The sequence below is a fragment of the Coffea arabica genome, chromosome 8e (assembly GCF_036785885.1).
Source record: "Coffea arabica cultivar ET-39 chromosome 8e, Coffea Arabica ET-39 HiFi, whole genome shotgun sequence".
Classification (NCBI taxonomy): domain Eukaryota; kingdom Viridiplantae; phylum Streptophyta; class Magnoliopsida; order Gentianales; family Rubiaceae; genus Coffea; species Coffea arabica.
This window is the reverse complement of record NC_092324.1, coordinates 36000179-36017779: the sequence shown is the minus strand read 5'-3', so window position 1 is coordinate 36017779 and position 17601 is coordinate 36000179. Positions and strand designations below refer to the sequence as shown.

The following is a 17601-nucleotide window of genomic DNA, read 5'->3' as shown; positions in this document are numbered from 1 at the left end:
TATTTTATTTGAGGACTGTAGTGAGTCTCGGCGAGAGTTAGGCAGGCGGCCCGCCGAGCCCTTTGGTTCGCCTTAGGGGGAGGTGGGGTTGTCACACGATTACACCATTCAGAACACAATTCTTCAAGTTCTTCCTTCTCTCTAGAGTTGAAGAAACCTCTCCCTTCTCTCTACAAACTAGTTTTAGTTTTTAGTTTTTAGAATCAAACAAAGGAGCAAGCCTTGTGCAAGTTTCATATCTTGTAAGTTTTCTTACATTCTGTTATTCAATCAAATGGTCGGCTGATCCGTCTGATAGCCTGCCATTTTGTATTTTTTCTTTGAGCAAAGGGATGATCAATCTTTTTCCTTCAAGAATACAAAGGCTGGATGCATTTCTTCTTGAATATCTGGTTTTTCTGACTCCATTTGATGGGTCTTGGAATATCAATTTGAGATCTAGCTAGTTTTGATGGATTTGATTTTTCAGATATTCCTTGTATTTGAGACTGTCTCTTTAATTTGTTGAAGATCCATGTCTCCTCAGTTTGTCCCTTGTATTTGCTGTAAAACCATGTTTCCTCTATATAAGATTCCACCTTGAGGCTTGGGTACTCGATATTAAGTACTTTCAGCTTATCTGGCTGCAAATGTTTGTAGATTATGAAAGAATATATAAATACTTTAGGAATTTTTTCCAGATTATTATTTGTAGATTTTTCTTCTGAATTTTCCCTAGGAATAAGTTTGTTACTAGAAGGGGAATTAAGTTCAGGAGACAAATTAATAAATATTTGTGAAGAATTCTGAATTATATTTTTATTTGACTGGGTTTCAACTTGTTGATTTTCTTGTTTAGAAGAAATAATTTTTGTTTGTGGATCTCTAATAACCTTAGACTTGGTGAGACGTTGAGAAGAAAATTCAGTAGCTTCTTCTTTTTCTGTTTGAAGATTTTTGATAGTTATTGGTTTGACACTAGGTTGAGTTTTAGATAAGACATTTATTGTGGAATATCCTATGCCTAAAGAGTTTCCTATGTCTTTTCTTACATCAAGACTAGTGGTGTTATCAGAATTATTCATTGGTTGACTCAAAACTCGAATGTTAGATCCTTGATTTGATATATTTACTGGGTTTGATAGATCTACGGGAGAATCTGGTAGATCTATAATTTTGTTTTCCAAAACATTTTGCGGATCTGATAGGTTTATAGATCCTAGTATGGAATCATAATTTGAAAAAGGTTTTGGTGAATTTGCTGAGTTAATATGAATTGATTTTGATGGATCTATTGATTCTACTGGGAATTTGTGAGAGGATTCTGGTTCATGAATTGTTTGATGTCCTGGTTTATTCGGAAAATATTGAACAACATTTCAAACACCTAAATACCTTTCTTCATATTACCCAGAAAAATAGCCTGGTTGTCTCTCAAAAGAAAATTAGCCTTTTTCAAACCAAAATTAGGTTTCTTGGGCATCATATCCACCAAGGAACCATTACCCCCATAAATAGATCAATCCAGTTTGCTGATAAATTCCCTGACCAAATTCTTGACAAACAACAACTCCAGAGATTCTTGGGATGTTTAAATTATGTCTTAGACTTCATTCCGAATCTTAGCAATATAGCCAAACCTCTATATGATAGACTAAAAACCTCTCCGCCTTTATGGACGGATATCCTTACAGAAACAATACCTTTATAGGGGTTTGCCCCTATAAACAAGTACAAATATTTTAAATTATATATTAAGTTTTAGTTGAATTAGAGTTCGACCCCTCAAAAGAAATTTTCTAGTTCCACCTATGATATCACCTCATACAATACTCAAATTACTAAATAAGAAAACTATCTGAAACTTTTATGAGCTTGAGCCAGTGATCTAAATTTCATAAGTTTTCTCAAAAACCATCAACAATCAAAAGTTGATTTCTCTTTGCTTTATACAGGCATCATTTTATTATATAAAATTAAAACTTCTATTTTGGAACAACACTATAATAGTAGATTCCAAGTTTTTAAATCCAAACTATTAAGTGAATTGGATAAGTTTTCGGTTCATGAATCAAATTGGTTTAATTTAATTTAAAGATTTTTTTATTCTTTTAATCATTAACTTATATGACCATGAAATTTTAAAAAAATAAAGTAAATTTATGTTGAATCAGTTCAAAAGTCTAATTTTTTTTTATCGGCTTTATCTGATTTGACTAGTTAAATAACTTTTGCATTGAATAATGAATCGGACCAGTTTCATGATTTGATTGGATGAACACAACGGTCCAAACCGGTCTTCCAAACACTTGTGTACTCTTAACTACTGATCAGGCTACCGACCCTCAGTCGTATATATATGTCTCATAACCTAGACATGAATCTCGCAAACTGCAAAGATGCCGAAAAAACTAAAACATCTCAAAGTCCATCCATTTCTCCTCTCCTTCCCACAAATTCTTTGGGTGCTGATTCTACCATCGCAAATTGTCAGTGCACAGAAGAACACAACAATTCCCGTGAATGTGGGAGTGGTTCTAGACATGGACACATGGATTGGAAAGATGGGGTTGAGCTGCATCTCCATGGCTCTTTCAGACTTCTATTCCTCCCACAGTGACTACAAGACTAGGATTGTCCTCAACAACCGGGACTCGAAGAAAGATGTGGTTGGCGCTGCAGCTGCAGGTAATGCTTTCTGTTCTTTCAATCTCCGGCCCAGATTCCAATTTAGCAACATATCGTTGTACAATAAACTTCTCGCAAGCAAACTCGTTTCCAAAACCACTAACTATTTCGTAGATTAGCTCTTCCCCGTTGGCAAGTTTTACCTGGTCAACTATTGGACAAGCCTAATAAGCTGGTTATTGACTTATGGGAAAACTCCAAATGAGATAAAAGGGTCCACCATTTTTCACATCATATATTTAATCAATTTCCATTGCTCCCGATTTCACCAACAACTTTAAATTGAAAGCTAACGCACCTCCTCCATTCTAGGAAACATCATTTGATTATAACGCGCCTCCTCCGTTACAGTTTTCTAGTTTCATTTTTTATTTTTCACATGCAGCGATATAAAAAAGGAGTAAACATAAATCTCCAAATCCCTATTTTCTATCCTCTCAATTCTACGAAAGAAATAAACTCCACCCCTCCCATTTCTCATACACAAATCTGCAACCTCGAGGAACTAATCAGCGAAAAAATATGTCGGAAGAGAATTGCAATAATAAAAATCTCTAGAAACTTTTATCTTGTGAATGGGTTTGTAATTTGCACATAAGATATCTTTTCTCGTTGGAATTTTTTATACAATTTTTTTCAGAAGGTATTCCCAAAACACTCGGGCAAGTTGCCAAGTTACTGTGGCATAGGCTTGTGTATTGACTTTCTGGTGAAGTTGTAGTTCTAATACTCATTTCTTGTTTGAGTTAATGAGTTATTTGTTCTACATTTAGTTAATCATTCTGTTGAGTGTGGGTAAATATCCTTGACAAATTGCCAACATGACAGAATGTTATGCCCGTTACCTGTTCGATAAACTGCGTAAAAGAATAGTTTTAGTAAGCTAAAACGTCGAAAACGAATAATTCTGTCTTGATACCAATCCCACTTTTACGTTCCTTGTTGAAATAAAATTTGACACGTGTAAGTTTGTTATATTACGTATAAATTTTCAGCATATTACACATGCTAACTTGAACTTCATGTCATTGTTGGCCTTGACCATTAAAGGTTTGAAACTAATTTGTTTGACTTTTCTAATCAATGTAACCCTTAAATTACTTTTAGAAAACGTAAGCAGTTAGCTGACTATCGCATTTGATTTTAGGCCCGCCATTGACATCTTATCCTTTATATATATATATATATATATATATATATATATATTAGGCCTGCCATTGAGATCTTGCCTTATGCGGAAAATGATAAATGCTAAGATAACACATGGAATAATAAATTTGGGGCTGGGGTTTTGGTGGGGGGGGGGGGGGGGTGGGTAATATTCGAAATCTCCCGTGAGGCTTTTTTTAATAGCACTTAGCACCCCTGAGGTCTTTACCTCCTTTGATGATTGCAAAATGACTGTATTAACCCTCACTTCATACATAACATACATATAAAATAAATGGAGCTCAAAAAATTAAAGAAAAAGTCACTTTTTTCTATTCCCCTTTCTCCAACTTTCTATCTTGTCTATTTTTTTGGATGGCTATACGATTTTTTTTTAATTATCATAAAGTGAATTTTGTTTATCTTTTTTTTGAGTGATTGTATTAGAGTATGGTCTGATTTCTTTGGCTATTTTGATTTGATTTTTGTAACGATTTAGTACAAGTTAAAGGCTTGGGTCATGGGTTGAGAAGAGCTTGGGAAAAAAAAAGAGTTCATAAAAAATTGATTTTTCATCATATAAAGTTGAATCGGTGCTAATATATTTCTTTATAAGTATCTTTTTTGTTTTTAAATTTATATTTTTAAAAGTTATGGCTTTGTGATGTGGTGGTAGTATTTAAAATTGTTTTTTAGATTGTAGTTTTTAGTAAACAAAGTGGTTTTAAAAGTATTTTTGTTTAACAAAAGGAGCAAAAGGGTAGTTAGAGTTTTTAAAGATTTTGTCATATAAAAAGCAAAAGTAAGGGAGGTAAACGATATTTTTAAAACTTCAGGGGTACTAAGTGATATTAAGAGAAACCTTAGGGGAGGTTTCTAATATTATCCCCAAATTAGGAGTAAAAAGATTATTCCATTCAATGAGCAATTTACATCCAATATTTAAGCAGGTTTTTCCATTTTTTCCGATTCTTTGTAGAAATATTTTCATCCAAGGAATTAGTACATTGCATCAGCAAAATACTAACATGACATTTGGAAAACTGCAATTTGAGGACCAACTACCTTTTCATCCACACGGCTGGTTGACTATACAAAATAGTTTACTATTAGGAAAAATTGTTCGAAATGTCTCACATTTTTTCGAATAAATTTTTTGGTCATTTACTTTTGAAAATGTTATTTTTGCGTCCCTTACAAATTGAAGTTAATAAAATTTAGTCTCAATCTAAGTTTTTGACCACCTTTTAATCTAAAATCACCATGTGATTCCCCATGCAATCATTTTTTATTACAAAAAGTCAGAGCACATTTTTTTAATGGTAATTGAATATGGATTAGATTGATTCCACAATTTTAAGGGAAAAATAGATATGATTCAGGTTAGATTCTGCTATTTTAGGGAAAAATGAATATACAAATGGGATCTAATTTTTTTGGTCCTAAAAAAAAATAAGGATGTGTGGATCACGTAATAGATTCAGGCTAAAAGATGGTCGAAAACTTAGGTTGGGACCAAGTTTTATTGACTTGTTTTTGTTAGAGACGTAAAATTATTATTTTAAAAGTAAAGGATAAAAAAATTCATTTGACGAAATATGAGAGATATTTTAAATGATTTTCCATTAGTATTACTTAATGATTTGATTGAAATAAATTGGTCTAAGAAATATGTTTTGACTTTGCTAAAGACTCCAACAAACATATTTTACTTTCATCACAAGTATAATCTCTAATGAACTTTTTATATTTTCAATCATTTTTTTATTTCACATAAATCACATTCCAAAAAATACTATAATAATTATTCCAAATAATATTTCAAACAATCTAATATCCAAACATACTATTGACTTTACAATAGACAAGTTGCATGCAGGCATGTCTTTGACTTTTTCCCCTTTATTTCTTTCTTTCCGTTCTTCTAGGCAAGTTTTACTATAGTAGTAAGAGAAATTTCTAAAATTATTATGATTTTTAAAAAAATTCTACAAAGGGGGTATTTTGTGTACTGGTTTCTGTTTTTGGGGTGTTCACATTTATCAAATGCGAGCTCCTTGAGCTCGCATTTGATAAATGCGAACTGTCCTTAAATTTTGTAACAGCGAAAGTAAAAAAAAAAATAAAAAAAAATAGGTAACCTCGCATTTCATAAATGCGAGGTACATGACCTCGCATTTCACAAATGCGAGTTATATGTACCTCGCATTATTGTTCTGCGGAAAAGAAAAAAACCAACAAAGAAAAAAGGCAACAAAGCTCAGTCTGAAACCCAATTCAAAAAACCGCTGAAACCAACCTGTCCCATTCCTGCCAAGCTGTCTGGAATCCGTGCATCTCCCCCCTCCCTCCCAATTTGCCATAAGAGGTATGAATTTATCTCTTTTTTTTGTTTGTCAGTTTGTTTGTTGTTACAACATGATTTTTGTTTTGCTGAATTGAGCTGGCTGTTATGTTTTGGCAATTTATGAATCGTTGTTGTTCTTTCGGTTTGAGTCGCATTAGCTTGCCATGGTTAGTCTGACAATTAGTTTGGAAAAGGGAGAAAAAGTTTGGCAAATGGCACTTTCTGCAGTTAGTGCAGAGGAAGTAAGATCCGAGGTCGGATCGAAGTCAATCCAGACAAATCCGACCCCGGATCCATAAGATACGAGCTCGGATCCAAGTAAACCCGGCCGGATCCGAGGGATCGTCTGTGTTCCTGGTGAGACGGATCCGAGGCTTGTGGGATCCGAGGGCTTCAAGAACCGATCCGTGCTCGGATCCTTTGGCAATATGTCTGAAACCGAGGTCTCGGTTCCTCCGTTTCCAGATTTACTCTTCCCCCTTCTCACCGAAACCTTAATTTTCCATTTCATCCATAAAACTTCCAATTTTTCACAATAAAAGCCTTCGCTAAGCTCTTGTGAGCATTAAATAAAGTAATTAGACTTTTAAGGGGAGATTCTATCAAATTTTTGTTTTAAAAAAAGTAATGACAATGTGTAATATATATATATTGCAAAATATATATAATAAAAAGTAATTTTTTCAAAATATATATATCTATTAGGAATAATAAATTACAATTTTTTTCGTTTGATAAAGGGTTAAATGCAAAAAATCCCTATAAACTATTTACCCAGTTACAATTTATCCCCTAAACTATAATAATAGGCATTTTGCCCTCTTGAATGATATGTTTGGAAAAATATACCCCTTTTAATGTATCATATTTGTTAATTTTCTTTTTAAATTCTTCCTTTTTTTCTTTAAACAATTGTTTAAATAAGTAGACTAGATTAGTCAAAATTTGTTTATTTCTTAATTTCGTATTGCTTTATTTTATACAAAAAAATGTATGTGAGTAAAAGATTTTTTCCCAAATGTTGAATTCAATGTCATTTAAGAAATTTAACTTTTCAAATATATAATAACAAAATAGAGAAATTGATTAATCAATTATTAGTAGTATCAATAGGAAAAAAAAATAAACTACTATTGTTGTTCATTCTTATTTTGTATTTCACTACAAATAATAATTGTTAACCTTTCTTTCTTATGTGGTATATAATATGTTGCTTTTATTATAAGTAGTTGAGTAACTACGAATTCTTAATTAGTTTATAGGTACTTAAATGATTGAATTACTAGATTAATAAACTTTACAAAAATTGGTGACCTTCTACATTAATACACTTTACATAGTTTTGTACTACTAATTATAATTTATTTTTTCCAACATAGGGATTGTTTTCTTTGATATGTCTATAGAAAGACCTCTGCGAGTATCTCTTTATTGGGGAGGTAAAATACACTATGAAGATGGGTCAATTTGTTATTTGCCTCGTACTTCCAACCGTACATTCTCATTACGGCATAGAATTGGATATGATGAGTTGGTGGATAGAATTTATGAATACATGGGGGTCGATAGGGGGCTGTTCAAGTTGAATTTATTTCTCCGCCAACCTTGTGGCCGTACTTCTTATAATGTCTCTCCAGTGGTGGATGATGAAACTCTGGAGATAATGTATGATGTCTGGAACGAACTTGTCCCATACATCGCTGAACTTTATATGGAGAAGGAGGAAATAGTCCAAAATCCTCTCGTCAGTAGCACATTCATTCCACCAACTACCAATATTGGGCCGATGATGTCGCTTGTCCATGCATGCATGGATCCAACTAGGTATCGATCCTACTCTAGTACAGTGGTACCAGAGACAGCATCGGTATCACAACGACCACATGGGGATTGTGTTAGGGACGTGGTAGAGCCACGGTTCACGTCAGGCTTAAGGACGGATGTTGAATATGTTGAAGGCCTTGACTCGATTCAAAGTTTTAGAGACCACGTATCGCCGAATCATGTGCCTTCTTATGGCTTCGATTCGACTGCTGGTCCAAGTCATTGTAACACATTGATAGATGATGATTTGGAAAATGATGTAGAAGATGTGGAAGAATCTGAGTCGGTAGATGTGTCAGACAGTGACTCAGATGGCGAAAATGAAAGACGTGTAGTCCACCAGGATCTTGGGAACCAACAGCCCTTTGCTGCATTTGCCAACCTTTCGTATGTTCCACGAGGATTCGAATTCTTTTCTAACCTTGGAAATATAAATGATGACGACCAATTCACTGATGAAAGTGGGTTGGAACGTATTGTGACATTTAGTGAGGATAATAATCACATATGTCTACATATGAGATTTGAGAGCAAACAACAGCTGAGCAGGGCTATTAGAATGTGGTCTATCAATCATAATAGGGAGTTTAGGGTTGTTGAGAGCAAGAGTAATACTTGGGTTGCCAAATGTAAATCTGCATTTGAAAGGAGCACCACCACTGTGGCCAACGTATCGTATCCTCCATGCGACTGGTGTGTCCGAGCAGTGAAAAAAAAGACTCATGGACTGTGGCAAATAACCAAATGGGTCAACGACCATAATTGTGTTGGTGATTTGATGAGTAATAGCAATGCTAGTCTTACATCTTCGGTTATTGCTAGACACATAGTTCGTAGCATTGAAGATGATCCTGGGTTTAAAGTAAAGAATATAGTAAGCCATGTCAAGAAAGTTTTGAAGGTGGATGTGTCCTATAAAAAGGCTTGGTACGGCAGACGCAAAGCTATTGAACTTATATTTGGTTCTTGGGATGCCAATTTTGCTGAACTGCCGAAATATGTTGATGCACTTATGCAGTCAAATCAGGGATCTGTGATCAGGTGGTTGCACCATTCTGATAGTACGGATCGTCTGAAGACATTTAAGTATGTCTTCTGGGCTTTTGGACCGGCTATTGATGCATTTCACACGTGTCGACCGGTTATATGTGTTGATGGCACTCATCTGCGGGGCGAATATAAAGGCAAACTACTTGTTGCAGTTACGCAAGATGCCAACAACCACATTATTCCGCTAGCCTATGCCATTGTCGACGAAGAAACTATTTGTAGTTGGTCTTGGTTCATGGAACAACTAAGATACAATGTGGCCCGTGATCGGTATCCTATTTGTGTCATTTCGGATCGGCATAATGGTATCATCCATGCCATGACACATTATGACTATTGGCAAGAACCTTTGGCCTTTCATAGATTTTGTCTACGACACGTTAGGAGTAACCTAATGAGTCACTTCAAAGGCTTGCACCTTAGAAGGTTATGTTGGGCAATGGGAAAAGCCAGACAATTGCGCAAGTGGCGGGCATTCAAACGAGAATTGAGGAACATGTTTCCAGATGCATGGAGTTATCTGTCTAACATTGGAGCTGAGAAGTGGTGTCTAACACATGACGGTGAGAACCGTTGGGGTATTCTTACAACCAACATTTCCGAAAGTTATAATAATGTACTTAGAGGAGCTCGTCATTTGCCTATCCGGGCTTGTATTGATATGACATTTCATCGGACTGTTGAGTTGTTTAAAACAAGAAGAGAGGATGCTAGACATTGCCGTTATCCATTTCCTCCAAAGATATGGCGGCGGTTTAAGAATTCGGACCTGAAAGCGGGAACCCACAGGGTTGTTGAGTTCGATGGCTCATCGGGGGTGTACAAAATTGTGACTGGTAGACGTGTGGATGGTAAAGGGGGTAATACACAAACGGTAAAGTATTTTGATAAAACATGCTCTTGTGGTAAGTGGCAGTGCTACAGACTTCCCTGTTCGCACGTGATGGCCGTGTGCAGGCACCGAGGTGATAATCCTGGTGCACTTGTAGATCCCCAATTTACAAATAGGCGGTGGGCGGTGCAGTATTCAGGAAAGTTTAGCCCTTTGCCACATCCGGATACTTGGTTCCAACCAGATTGGGAGCTGCGGGCAGATAGTAGTAAATATGTTGCACGTCGTGAGTTCAAGGCTCAGGAGAAGATATCAAATTGACTAAGGAGTTCAAGGCTCGTGACCCATGGCAAGTGGGAGAAGCTTTGGCACGTCTTAAGGGTCAATACCGTGAGCGAGGAAGTTCGAAAAAGCTCACCGTATATGCCGATTCCTTCGAGCATAGGTACCACCTGATTTTCTATCTTTTTGCCTTCAATGTGGTACCAAAACGGAGTGGAAAACGGGAGCTCCGCAACAGTGACCTATACTTCCTCGATAAAATGATGCATGGTATAGGTAATCATATGACTGGAATTCCTCTGCCCAGCATCATTATCAGTTACATGAGGACCACAGCTCGCATGGGGGCCGGTCATACATGTTTCGGGTTCCCCCGGCTCCTCTCCCTCATTTTTGAGAAGCTCAAGGTTCCTCTTGGAACCGAACGAGCAGTGGTGACTCGGTCTGCTGAAGAGGTCAATGCCTCTATACTCAAGGCTTTAGGCATTCCTACGGATTTTGGAGCTGCTCTAGTTCGGGACACAAGAGAAGCTTCGACCTCCACTCAGCCTCCACCTCACACTGAACAACAAGAGCAAGCTCAAGAGACGGAGGCACAGCAGACCCTTCCTCCTCCCACTCCACGACCACCGCCTCCGCCGCGATCCAAGTTGCAAGAGATCCTCAATGCCATCTGCTGCATGGAGACACGTGTGATGGAGCGCATTGACCAGACCGAGCGGATGATGACTGAGCGACTAGACAGGCAGGATCGTCGCCTTCGAGCAATGGAGGATCATTTCCAGATTCACCGCTCACCTACTCCTACCCCTCATCAAGAGGAGGGGCCTAGTGGTACATCTCAGGGAGCTGAGGAGGCAGTAGACCCTCGTTCTGCGCAGTCATGAAGACCTTCCGAGGATTCCATCTTTTATTGCTTTATTTTTCTTTTATTGTGTTCGGTTCAACCTTTGTTGTTTTCTTATTGGAGTTTCTTGTTCTACCTATAAGATAATTAGTACCCTTGATGTTTGGATGGTCGTGAGGATTAAGGGGTTGAAACTGCATCACCACTTACCAAGTGGGAAGTTTTGTTTTCTTGTACCTTCCTCTACAATGAGGACATTGTAGATTTTAAGTGTGGGGGGGGGGATTACATACATTTTGTGGTTATTGTGTCTTGAAATGCATGAATTTGATTGTCTATGGCTTAAACTTTTATTTGGAAATATTGTCTTGAGGTTGTTGGCAGGGAGTTTTGTCCATTTTTATGGGGAACTCTGTCAAAATTTTCCTAAATATATTTTCCAATATTAATGGCCAAAATGTTCACATTTTAAGTGCTCAAACTGTTCCATTGGATAGAATGCTATATGTATTTTGGAAGGTTTAGTCCTTATTTTGTTTGGCAAGAATTATTATGCTTAGAAAGTATATTCGGTTAAATAAGAAAAATTATGCTTACAAATTTGCAAGGTTAATGATATTTCTCATTTTCACTTCATTTTATAAGTAAGTGATTGATATAGTCAAAACAAGGCCAAATTCTTCCTTTAATGATGTTAGAGGGAAAAGAAATCATTTCAAAAAAAAAAAGAGACAGAGAAAAAATATATATATTAATCTTCTACTCCAATGATTCACATACCGAGTAACCGGGGGTTGACATCTACAGACCCATACATTCGCGTAAAAAGGTATCGAAATTAAGAGTATGCTTAGCAATTTTAATAAGTGAAATGTTGAATAACCCAGAATCTTCACATAAAAGTGTCGATTTTCGCGTAAAAAGGCGTTTTCACTATTAAAATAAAATGGAATATGAATAAATCCCTCTCATTAGTTAAGTTTTGCTGCTATAAATGCATAAATGTATATAAATATTTAAACAATAAAAATTATAAATTACAAATAATATTAATTATACATTTATACATAATATTACTATATATTTATAAATTATAATTTATAAATTTTTATAATATTCATTTATAATTTATACATTTATAAATAAATTTATATTACGTATTATATATAATATAATACATTTATACATTTACAGTTTTTTTATCAATACATAAATACATTTATTTATGTACAAGTTTATAAATGTATTATAAATGTCATTTAAGAAATTTAACTTTTCCACTACATGATAGCAAATTAGAGAAATTGATTAATCAATTATTACTAGTATCAATAACAAAATAATAAAATACTATTCTTGTTCATTCTTATTTTTTATTTCACTATAAATAATAATTGCTAACTTTTCTTTTTTATGCGGTATATAATATGTTACTTTTAATATAAGTTGTTGAGTAACTACGAATTCTCAATTAGTTTATAGATACTTAAATTATTGAATTACTAGATTAATACACTTTGCAAAAATTGTTGACGTACTAGATTATTACACTTTACAACATCAGCTACATATATTTTTTAAGAACAAAGAGTTTATGGTAAATTATTAAGAATGAATTTAACAAATAAACAAATTTAAAAAGTAATTTAAAAATTATTACAATTTTTATGCAATTTTCTAGGAATTCGTATTTATCGGATGCAACATAAAGTCCAACCAAAAAGCTTGCTAGATTGGTGTTGATTTATTCCCCCAAATTATTATCAACTATTGATGTCAATATTATGGGATTTTTTTTTTCCTGTTGTGATGAATTTAGAGCCTTAAGCAGTAAAATTTGTAGAAATTTGCATTGCAAATTGTAAATCAAGAATTCATTTACAATTTTCAATGAATTCATAAAGCAAGACAGAATGGCATTACAACTGAAGCAAAAAGAATAATTTTTAGGCAAAATCTAGAATCCTGTTATTGGAAAGCAAACAACATAGGTACATAGTGCATACTTGATCACTAGCAATAATCATAACTGTAAAATTGCAGCTTGCAGCGCCCACCGGACAAGGAGGTTTTGTCGTTTAATGCGAGGTACATGACCTCGCATTTCACAAATGCGAGTTATATGTACCTCGCATTTGTGAAATGCGAGGTCATGTACCTCGCATTTCTGAAATGCGAGGTTACCTATTTTTTTTTTTTTTTTTTTTTTTACTTTTGCTGTTACACAATTTAAGGCAATTCGCATTTACCAAATGCGAGCTCAAGGAGCTCGCATTTGATAAATGCGATCACCCCAAAAACAGAAACCAGTACACAAAATACCCCCTTTGTAGAATTTTTTTAAAAATCATAATAATTTTAGAAATTTCTCATAGTAGTAAAGGGTACTTTAGAGGCTTCAAAACATATGCCTTGGGGTTACAACCGGGGATTCAGGGAATGAAAATGGTTTGTGGTTTTAAATTAGAGCTAAATACACGGTGAACTTTCTTAGGTTTTCTTTAAAGTATCAATTTCAGCATTATACAAAACTCTTCATATATACGACTATATAAGTTGGTTATAGACCAGACAAAAAAAGGCGTTTTAGTTACTTGACCAAATCCATAGACATCAACGACTTTTCACTCATTCAATTTGGGTGACAACGAGTTGAATGGAGTACAAAGGAAAAAATTAACAATTGGAAGATGTATTGTGCTGAAATTGATAGTTCGGGAGCACTTTGCAATCCAAAGAAAGTTCAAGGGGATAATTTGTAATTAATTCTTTGACTACAGTTTGTTCTAATCCATCTATCACATTGTAGAGCTAGGTATTCTACTTGTGATGTTAAGTTTCATTCCTACGAACAAGTAATCGTTCAGAATTTGTTTTGTTTTGTCTTTTATGAGGCCAGGTCCTGCTCTCATTTTTTTGCAGGAATAATAGTCTAACCAACAATTACATGTTGCCTTCAAGTTTTCAGTTCTGGAAATGAGGACCCATGATTAGCACTGTTCTTTATTATACACCAAACCAGGAGCCCAATATGATAATAGACTGAAATAATCTAGATCATCAAGTTGTTCATGCACAAATGGATCATTCTATTTTCAGTTTTGTTATGTTTAATTATCATCACAAATTTAGCAGTTACAGTAGCAAGCTGACACATCTGTTCAAAAGTGAACTAACTAATTAATTGATTGTTCTTGTGCAAAATACAGCTCTAGACCTACTAAAAAATACTGAAGTGCAAGCTATCATGGGGCCGGTGTCATCAACACAAGCAGAATTCATAAATGATCTTGGAGATAAAGCTCGTGTGCCCGTCATCTCATTTTCTACAACAAGCACATTTCTTTCACCACTTAGCAGTCCATACTTCATTCGTGCTACGCAAAATGACTCATCTCAAGTAAAAGCCATCAGTTCAATTGTCAAGGCCTTTGGATGGAGAGAAGTTGTGCCAATCTACGTTGATAATCAGCTTGGGCAAGGGATTTTACCATTCTTGACAGATGCCTTCGATGAGATTAAAGCACGCATCCCTTATCGCAGTGTCATTCCTTCTTTAGCCACGGATGAGCAAATTGTTGCAGAGCTTCACAAGCTAATGACCATCCAGACTAGAGTTTTCATTGTTCATCTGCTGCCCAGTCTTGGCTCTCGGCTTTTTGCTAAAGCAAAACAACTTGGAATGATGGGTGCAGGGTATGCTTGGATATGCACTGATGCCTTAACAGATGAGCTTAATTCAATTGATCCTTCTATCATTGACACCATGCAAGGAGTACTAGGTGTGAGGCCACATGTTCCTAATACTGCAGAGCTTCAAAGCTTCATTAAAAGATGGAAGTTGAAGTTTCAACAAAGCAATCCAGACATCGTCAATCCTCAATTGAATGTTTTTGGGCTATGGGCATATGATTCAGCGACAGCACTCGCAATGGCAATAGAGGAAGCAGGAGTTTCAAACATTGGCTTTGATCAAATGTCAGATATCTCAGGGAACTCTACAGACCTTGAAAGTTTTGGTGTCTCTAGAAATGGTCCTAAGCTTTTGCAGGCAATCTTAGGCACAGCATTTCAAGGCCTAAGTGGAGACTTCAATATAGTTGACGGACAACTTGAATCTCCAGTTTATGACATAGTAAACGTCATTGGTAATGGTGTAAAAGAAATTGGCGTCTGGACTGCAGATAAAGGAATTGTTAGGCAGATAAACCCTATAACTATAAAGAAACTGGGAACTATATTGTGGCCAGGTGACACTGCAACTCCTCCTAAGGGCTGGGCAATTCCAAAAAATGGGAAGAAGTTGAGGATCGGTGTACCAGTGAATGCTCGATTTAGTCAACTTGTAAAGGTTACAAGAAACTCCCAGACAAATACAACCATGGTCGAAGGATATTGCATTGATATATTTGATGCAGTAATGGCTTTGTTACCATATGCTATCCCTTACGAGTATGTTCCTTTTGCAACATCAGATGGTATGAGTGCTGGAAATTACGATGACTTGGCGTACCAAGTCTATTTAGGGGTAATGTCTCTCTCCCTCTTATACTAGTAATACATTTTTATTTCAGGCAACATAGAGATATCCATTTTGGTTGAACATAGACAACTACTTTTAAGAAGTTTTTTCTACAAACAAACCACATAGTCTTGTATGCTTACTCACTCTAGTTTACAGACATATTAAATATGGATGTCAATTTTCAATTTATGATGCTGCTGCTAAAGAAACAACAATGGTGAAAGACATCTATCAAAATTTACAACCTTTTGAAGTTTCGTCAACCTTTTCCACAAGAGCCACACACTGAACCATGCAAAGCATCATATAATAACATATCACGTTTGCTAATAGTTATAGCTTGTCTGCTAAGTTCATGAAAGGCCAGAGTCCTGAATTGTACTTCATGTTCCTCTACTAGAATTTTGATGCAGTCGCTGGAGACATAGCAATCACAGCAAACAGGTCGCTGTATGTTGACTTTTCTTTGGCATATACTGAGTCTGGGATAGCGATGATTGTTCCCACAGACAACCAAAGTAGAAATACATGGATATTTTTGAAGCCACTAACTTGGGATCTTTGGCTGACAAGTTTTTTAGCTTTTATCGCTATTGGTCTTCTTATTTGGGTTCTTGAACATAGAATAAATGATGAATTCAAGGGACCGCCTTTGCATCAAATTGGCATGATCCTCTGGTTCTCCTTCTCTACCTTGGTTTTTGCACATAGTAAGTTTTCATCCTTCTCCACATTTTTTTTTTCACATAGTAGCATGTAATATTCTACTATGAAGAGGATGTATCACTTTCCTTCTTCCCTGTATTTTGGTAGTTTTGGTTTGTAATAATATTCATGCCCTATTGTCTTTACTTGGTAACTCCACATCTTTTAGAAAAAAAAATTCATGAAATTGTAGGGAAATCAACGTGTTTCTAAACTTACAAAATCATGTAATCTTGACTTTTGTGTTGGGTGTTTACTGAAATTTCTTCTGTTGTTTATTTATCTGTTTTTCATAGAGGAGAAAATAGTAAGTAATTTGGCCAGGTTCGTGCTGGTCATCTGGTTCCTAGTTGTGTTTGTACTTACCCAGAGCTATACAGCCAGCCTTACAACAAGGTTAACAGTACAACAACTCCAACCAACTATAAGAAGTGTAGATGAGCTCATCAAGACCAGGGCGTATGTTGGTTACCAAAATGTTTCGTATCTTTCAAAAAATCTGCTTCAAATGGGATTTGATGAGTCTAGACTTGTAGCTTACCACTCTCCAGAGGAATTAAATGATCTTTTTACCAAAGGGAGCAGAAATGGGGGCATTGCTGCTGTTTTTGATGGGATTCCATATATGAAGCTTATACTTGGTACATATTGCTCTAAATATACCATGGTTCAAGCAAAATATAAGACTGACGGTTTCGGATTTGTAAGCCACATGCTTTCACTCTTGCCTACTGATCTTAGTCTATTTTCTTTTCCTACAAGTTTCACTCACTGCTTGTTTCCTGAATTTCATGACTAACAGGCATTTCCAATTGGATCTCCTCTTGCACCTGACGTTTCAAGAGCGATCCTGAATGTTACACAGGGCAGTCAAATTCTTGAAATTGAGAAAAAATGGCATTTGGAAACATCCAGCTGCCAAGACTACAGCGCATCTTCCACTCCTGGCAGCTTGGACATAGGGAGCTTTCGCGGCCTATTTTTAATCATGGGAATAACAGCTATTTCAGCTTTCATAATCCATTGGACAATGTTCTTATATGAGCATTGGAATGTCGTAACTAATTATAATTCTTCAACGTGGGACAAAATCATTGGTTTGTCAAGATGCTTTGACTGCAAAGATGTCATCAGCCATACATTCAGGAAACCTGATATGCGAGTTGCAAAAACAACCACAGGTGGTGATAAGGAAGTTTCATGCTGTTCACATTGTCCAGGAAGTCCAGTAACAATTTCTTTGCAAGCCTCTCCAGATACAAATCCAAGCTTTTCAAGTCGCATGGAGCATAATTTAACCATTTCCGAACAGCATGAAATTCCTTCTTATGAGAGTGAAAGTCCAAATCAAGAAGGTAACACACATCAATAGA

The 17601-nt window shown here is 35.7% G+C and overlaps 1 protein-coding gene across 1 annotated transcript; it reads left to right on the top strand.

Moving 5' to 3' along the window:
- The first annotated feature begins 2326 nt into the window (after positions 1-2326).
- Positions 2327-17600, top strand: LOC113704723 (glutamate receptor 2.3-like). The gene is made up of 5 exons (XM_027226597.2): positions 2327-2667; positions 14208-15526; positions 15924-16233; positions 16525-16931; positions 17031-17600. Exons 1-5 carry the CDS (start codon positions 2379-2381, stop codon positions 17598-17600), a joined length of 2895 nt encoding a protein of 964 aa, XP_027082398.1. The 5' UTR covers positions 2327-2378.
- The last annotated feature ends 1 nt before the right edge of the window (position 17601 follows it).